Source organism: Berghia stephanieae, chromosome 8, assembly GCF_034508935.2.
Source record: "Berghia stephanieae isolate SIO BIC M18660-M18661 chromosome 8, UCSD_Bste_1.3, whole genome shotgun sequence".
NCBI classification, from domain to species: Eukaryota; Metazoa; Mollusca; class Gastropoda; order Nudibranchia; family Aeolidiidae; genus Berghia; species Berghia stephanieae.
Genome location: NC_088367.1, coordinates 9,304,775 through 9,312,274, shown reverse-complemented (window position 1 = coordinate 9,312,274; position 7,500 = coordinate 9,304,775). Strand labels below are relative to the sequence as shown.

The 7,500-nt window shown below is 36.7% G+C and overlaps 1 protein-coding gene across 3 annotated transcripts in view; it reads right to left on the bottom strand.

The window, feature by feature from the left end:
- Positions 1-6,441, bottom strand: part of LOC144978133 (kelch-like protein 10) — a 25,665-nt gene extending 19,224 nt beyond the window's left edge. The window contains exons 1-3 of one of the 3 annotated variants that reach the window (XM_078923783.1): positions 6,312-6,441; positions 3,618-3,690; positions 2,883-3,289 (exon numbers count right to left, since the gene is read on the bottom strand). In XM_078923783.1, coding sequence (XP_078779909.1) covers positions 2,883-3,014 — 132 coding nt within the window. In that variant the 5' untranslated portion in view covers positions 3,015-3,289; positions 3,618-3,690; positions 6,312-6,441. Of the gene's footprint in view, positions 1-2,882; positions 3,290-3,617; positions 3,691-6,311 lie in introns of those variants that run through there. The other 2 variants (XM_078923785.1, XM_078923784.1) reach the window with 2 other exon arrangements.
- Between the last annotated feature and the right edge of the window lie 1,059 nt (positions 6,442-7,500).

Below are 7,500 nucleotides of genomic sequence, written 5' to 3'. Positions count from 1 at the left end.
AACAACAACCACAACAACATTATAAACAACAGTGTCAGCAGAAAACTAGTATCACTCGTATCAGTAACAAAAACACCACAGCCACCACCATCATCACCTTCACCACCATCATGACCCCCACCACCATCATCATCATCATCACCAACGTCCCAATCCTTGTGTTGTTGAAGTCAGTTCTTCAGTTGTTTCTAAATGTATTTGATATTTTTTGAGATCTTGATTCAATGTTGTTGGAAGTGAAGTTGGTGTACGCCCTCTGTATTTGGCTCCTTGTTTGAAGTAATCTTCAACTGAGGTTTGTGCTGAAATATTTTCATCTCGTCGGAGCACGTGTCCGAACAGTTTCCATCTTTGTTTCTTTATTCGCGTACTGACTGGTTGTACTCTGCATCTGTCATATACATCTTCATTACTGATTTTGTCTGGCAAACTCACCCCAATAACTCGTCTCAATGGGGATGATCTATATTACCTATCCATGTGCTCGAGGCCATTGGTCACATTACAACGTGTGCTCAAAATGGCACACATAGTGAAAAGTGTTCACAGTTTGAGAAATGTCCAACGTTACAATTGGTCATTTTGCTCAGTATGACTCATGGGTATGTTTACAACTTTCATAAACAAAGCAGCGTGTTTAGATACATTGAGAAAAGTCCAATCGTTGTACAGCAACAAATCATGTGATCGATGACTCAGTTGAACGAAAACCTGAACATTGTTTGCGATGAAGGAGTCCAAAGTGTCCAAATTCTTTTTTTGTACCCCAGTTGTACTCACTATAGTAACCATTATAGGTCAACAATTTACCCTCGCGTTGATTAAGATTTAAAACCCTTAACATTATGAATGGGAGCGATCTATATTCAGGTTTTCCTCCACCCAATACATCGATCACATGATGTGCTGCTGTCCAACGATTGGATATTTCTTAACAAATGTAAACACGCTGCTTTGTTTATGAAAGTTGTAAACATACCCATGTGTCAAGCTCAACAAATGACCAATTGTGATGTTTGATACTTCTCAAATTGTGATCACGTTTCATTAAGTGGTTCACTTTGAGCTCACATTCAAATGTGACCAATGACCTCGAGCACATGAAAAGGTAACATAGATCATCCCCATTTTCAATGAGAGCGATCGATATTCAAGTTTTCGTCCAACCAGGTCATCAATCACATGATTTGTTACTGTCCAACGATTGGATATTTCTTAACATGTAAACACGCTGCTTTGTTTACAAATGTTATAAACATACCAATGTGTCAAGCTGAATCAAATGACCAATCGTGATGTTGGATATTTCAAACGCTGTGAACACTTTTCACTAAGTGGGTCACTTTGAGCACACATTCCAATGTGACCTATGACCTCGAGCACATGAAAAGGAAATACAGATCATTCCCATTGTGTTTCCAACTTTCATTGTCAATAGGATTCAATAGTCGTACCGTCACTTCTTTCCTAATGACGTATGGTAACAGTAACACTGGCTCGGAACAATGGCGGACGCCGTATGAAATATTTCTCCGGCGAGCTTAAAAGCGTATCCAGAGGAAAAAAAAACCCCATCAATTTGATCATGTTTTGACTTTTACACATTCTGATCACAAGGCATATGAAAAGGGAATGAAAAGTTCTCGCCAGCATGAAGAATAAAAAGTAAAGATTTTCTTTGTTTAGAACCAAGATGGCCGCCGTTGCCGGGCGCGTGACATCAGACTACTGAATCCAATTAGTTTCAATGACTGAGTGCATTCAATTTCCTCTCCTGTGTTCGTGAATAATGTGTGTGTCGTAGACGCTGTACATTTCTGTAATTTACTCACAACAAACACATGAAACACATGAAACATACCAGTACCAGCAAACAAAATGACGTTCAACCAAAAACGTTTATATTACTATTCAAACATTTATTTAGTGAGAACTGATCATCCAAAGGTGTTCTAAAAACAATAACAAAGAAACTCCGTGTGTTGTTTCACTTTGTTGGTAGGGAATTGAAAGACATTTTAATTACAAGATAAAACGTCCGCGTTCGATTCCTGTGCGGTTCGGCAACTAAAACAAGTGAGCTAAAATCACTTCGCTATGATAAAACAAGAGACCGTCTGAGAGGACAGGTCAATAAATGAAGGGCAAAACGGACCGGAGTGGAAATTGAATGCACTCAGTTTACAGCCTAAGAGATGCTCATCAACTTTTGAAATGGGAGCCAACGTTTCGGAATTCTACGAATTTTTCGTAATAGATAATATGAAGTTGACATCACTCAGGTTTTTGTTATTGCTTTTTGCCATCCGATCGTATGAGTAATTCTCACTAAACTGTATTAACCAGACTATAAATGTTCGAGGTTACGCACAGTTTTGTCTGTTGGTCCGTTATACTTCCTGATGGCAATGTTGTGAGCTTATTAGCCAAGCGCATACTATCTATAGCAGGTAGGTCTGGCAGCATTTGACCGTTTAGACATGCATAGACATTTTGGAAGGTCTGATAACAGGATCCAAGTATGGGCCTGCTTTAACTTTGTTGTCATGGAGAATGTTTTGCGTCCGTTTGAGAGTATTTCCATTACAATAATTAACCTAGAGTAAGTTGAGTTATCAGACCTGCAAATAAATACTCATTGGTTTGAGAATTTTTCGACTATCGTAGCAATTAGGGTTATTCGTCCTGCAAATATGTACATTTGGTTTGGGAGTAATCCCACTACAATAATGAACCCGTAACTGTTTGAGTTATCAGACCTGCAAAATAAGTACACATTGGTTTGGAATATCTCCATTACATTAGTGAAACCATATCAATCAATTTGTATTATCAGACCTGCAAATAAGTACAAGTAGGTTTTTTAAAAACCCTTTCCTTACCCTTATGACAGCATCGCAAAAGTTTCCTGCTTGCCTCAACTCTGCCAGGATTTCAAATAACGCATCGCCATGTTTGTAAGACCAATCCCTTTGTAACTCCGTGTCAACATCGGTTTCCATTGATGACGTCATTCTCTCGTTATGTCACGACTTTAACGTGGTTCGATGAGGCTCACAATATTAATACGCACAGTATGTTTGTCTTTTTTTTCTCCTGTGTTACTTTCTGATTACTTTCTCAAACGTTTCGATAGTTTCGAGTCGATTTCTTTTTTTTTTCTCTCTTTTATTTTGTTTTTGTTTTTGTTTTTTGCCCAATTTTTTAAAGGTTAATTTCTGTTACAGTCATTTGTGATGTTGATATGTTGGAATATCTGAATTATCGTTCTTTCTCTTACTATCACGTGCTTTTGATATTCATGTGTTCAGGTGTTTAAATTTCAAGCATAATATCATTTTAAACACATTGTAATATATATATATATATATATATATATATATATATATATATATATATATATGTATATATATATATATATATATATATTATATTATATTATATATATATATATAATATATATATATATATATTATATATATATATATTCTTATTATATTTCTTTTTCTTATTTGTTTTTTTTTTCCATTCTGTGTTCAGACAAAGAACTGTATTTGTATTTTTATTTAAGGTATCGATATTGGATTCTTGAATTGAATGTAAACCTGAACGATTACTTTTAAACAATTTTCTTTTGACGATGGATATCGGTGTCAGTTGTTTGTTCGATGTCGCCCAGCGTAGGAATGTCTGTGAAATAAAGGATTAACATTGTCTGTAAAACACAACAACCCTAACACGACCATTGTTTTGGTTCTCCGTCGCCATTTTGTTTTGTCAAGTATTTTTCTATTAGGGTTGGGTCGAGGTCGGAGGATTTTTATTTTTCTATTTCGGTTAGTCATGTCTTAGTAAAGGTGCTTGGGTATTTGTTTTTCCTATTAGGGTTAGTTAAAGGCACTATGTTTTATTTTTTCTTGGGGTTAGTTGAGGGAATATTTGAGTTGTACATTTAACCCTTTACACGAGTAACTTTTGGAAGGCCTCCCCAATATTTTGCAAAGGCCTAAAAGACCATGTGAAAAACTTTAAAACAACCTCGGGGGGAGACCTTCCATAAGCTACTACATCCCAACAAGTATTCGTGTTCTAGAAAGGGGTTTGGAGGGGGGAAACTTTTTTTTAAAGTCTCCCCCCTCCCAAACCCCCTATTAGAAGTTCTTGTGTATGGGGTTTGGGAGGGGGGAGACTTTAAAAAAAAACAGCTTCCCCCCTCCCAAACGCCCTACCTACTTACTCTAGAACAAGAATACTTGGAATGTAGTAGCTTATGGAAGGTCTCCCATCTCCGGGTTTACGGTGTATTCGTTCAAACCATCAACATTGAGACAGAGGAATGGCCTCACGTCTCCAGTGAAAGAACAATGCTGTGGTTGTGGGGTCTTCGAAGTGAAGTTGCAAACTAAAAGAAAGAAAGAAAGAAAGAAAGAAAGAAAGAAGAAGAGAAAGAGAGAAAAGAAGAAGAAGAAGAAGACAGAGAAAGAAGAAAAAGAAGAAGAAAAGAAGAAAGAAGAAGAAGAAGAAGAAGAAGAAGAAAGAAGAAAAGAAAGAAGAAAGAAGAAGAAGAAAGAAGAAGAAGAAAGAAGAAGAAGAAGAAGAAGAAGAAGAGAGAGAAGAGAGGAGAGGAAGAAGAAGAAGAAGAAAAAAGAAGAAGAACAAGAAGAGAGAAGAAGAAGAAGAAGAAGAAGAAGAAGAAGAAGAAGAAGAAGAAGAAGAAGAAGAAGAAGAAGAGAAGAAGAAGAAGAAGAAGAAGAAGAAGAAGAAGAAGAAGAAGAAGAAGAAGAAGAAGAAGAAGAAGAAGAAGAAGAAAGAAGAAGAGAAGAAGAAGAGAGAAGAAGAAGAAGAAGAAGAAGAAGAAGAAGAAGAAGAAGAAGGAAGAAGAAGAAGAAGAAGAAGGAAGAAGAGGAAGAGAGAGAAGAAGAAGGAGAAGAGAGAAGAAGAAGAAGAAGAAGAAGAAGAGAAGAAGAAGAAGAAGAAGAAGAGAAGAAGAAGAAGAAGAAGAAGAGAAGAGAAGAAGAGAAGAAGGAAGAAGAAGAAGAAGAAGAAGAAGAAGAAAAGAAGAAGAAGAAGAAGAGAGAGAGAAGAAGAAGAAGAAGAAGAGAAGAAGAAGAAGAAGAAGAGAGAAGAAGGAGAAGAAGGAAGAAGAAGAAGAAGAAGGAAGAAGAAAAAGAAGAAGAAGAAGAAGAGAGAAGAAGAAGAAGAAGAAGAAGAAGAAGAAGAAGAAGAAAGAAAGAAGAAGAAGAAGAAGAAAGAAGAAGAAGAAGAAGAAGAAGAAGAAGAAGAAGAAGAAGAAGAAAAGAAGGAAGAAGGAAGAAGAAAGAAGAAAGAAGAAGAGAAGAAGAAAGAAGAAGAAGAAGAAGAAGAAGAAGAAGAAGAAGAAAGAAGAAGAAGAAGAAGAAGAAGAAGAAGAAGAAGAAGAAGAAGAAGAAAGAAGAAGAAGAAGAAGAAGAAGAAAGAAGAAGAAGAAGAAGAAGAAGAAGAAGAGAAGAAGAAGAAGAAGAAGAAGAAGAAGAGAAGAAGAAGAAGAAGAAGAAGAAGAAGAGAAGAAGAACAAGAAGAAGAAGAAGAAGAAGAACAAGAAGAAGAAGAAGAAGAACAAGAAGAAGAACAAGAAGAAGAACAAGAAGAAGAAGAAGAAGAACAACAAGAAGAACAAGAAGAAGAACAAGAAGAAAAACAAGAAGAACAAGAAGAACAAGAAGAAGACCAAGAAGAAGAAGAAGAAGAAGAAGAAGAAGAAGAAGAAGAAGAAGAAGAAGAAGAAGAAGAAGAAGAAGAAGAAGAAGAACAACAACAACAAGGACAAGAACAAGAAGAGGAGGAGGAGCAGAAGGAAGAAGAAGAAGAAGGAGAAGAAGGAGAAGAAGAAGAAGAAGAAGAAGAAGAAGAAGAAGAAGAAGAAGAAGAAGAAGAAGAAGAAGAAGAAGAAGAAGAAGAAGAAGAAGAAGAAGAAGAAGAAGAAGAACAAGAAGAAGAAGAAGAAGAACAAGAAGAAGAACAAGAAGAAGAACAAGAAGAAGAACAAGAAGAAGAACAAGAAGAAAAACAAGAAGAACAAGAAGAACAAGAAGAAGACCAAGAAGAAGAAGAAGAAGAAGAAGAAGAAGAAGAAGAAGAACAACAACAACAACAAGGACAAGAACAAGAAGAGGAGGAGGAGCAGAAGGAAGAAGAGAAGGAGGAGAAGAAGTAAGAGGAGGAGGAGAAGAAGGAATATAGATAGGGAGGAAGAAGAAGACGGTTTGTCACCACCTATACAAGACTTTGTTTTGATCCAGAAAATTAGATTTGTTCTAATAATAGGTACTCACTCTGGTTGGCCATTTAAACATTCAAATAATGGAGTCAAATACGCAATTTTGTTTTTTGAAAGCCTCGATGTGTCTCTTCTTACCTAATGGACGGAATTATTCCAATATTTATAAAATACGTCATTTCCTGATTTCGACTAAGCTGCTATTGATGACGTCATAAAAAAAAACCACCATCTGCCTTTTTCGACCTCATTCCATGTTTAGAAAATATTAAAGTGACAAATTGGGGAGCAGGCACTCACTCACTTATTCACCCAATCCTCCCCAGGCTTGCTGGCACTTGAGGCGATGCAAGGGATCTCCACCTGGTCCTGTCAGCAGCTATTCTTGGGGTCATCTCGAGGGACAGACAGACCTCTGTGTTTTATGTCTCTCACTATGGTACGTCTCCAAGTCTCCTTGGGGCGGCCTCGCTTCCTCTTTCCTTGGGGTGTCCATCGCAGAGCCTTTCTTATCAGTGTTTCATCAGGTCTGCGACAGACATGCCCCAACCATTACCGTCTTCTCCATTTAATGAGACTCTCCAGAGACTCCACTTCAGCTCTCGCTCTCAGGTCCTAATTTGATATTATGTTGGGCCAGAATATCTTGAAGATTCATCGCAAACATTTGTTTGGGAATACTTCAAGTTTCAGGCACTTATGAAAGAAGCACTTATGAAAGATAAATATGTTTAATAGTGTATGAAACAGTGCTAGATAAAGCAAGAAAGACAACACAAGAAAAAAATCGTTATAGGCTGAATTTTGGGGTTTTCTTTCTTGCTTAATCTGGCACTGTTTGGTTCCGGTGTGCTCTAATTTGCAGGTCTGATAACCCAATTCTATATCGGCTCACTGTTGTAATGGACATCTCAAAAAATGACGCAAAATATTGTCCATTACACTAATGTTAAACTAGGCCCATAAGTGGGTTCGGATGTCAGACCTGTATACATATATATATATATATATATATATATATATATATATATATATATATATATATATATATATATATATATATATATATATGTACCTACAGATCGTTTGGTATCTAATTTTTCAGATCCCATTTTAGTCATTCTATCACATCTTTTCTCTCTCTCTCTCTCTCTCTCTCTCTCTCTCTCTCTCTCTCTCTCTCGCTCTCTCTCTCTCTCTCTCTCTCTTTCTCTCTGCCATCTCTATATCGAATTCCTTTCTCG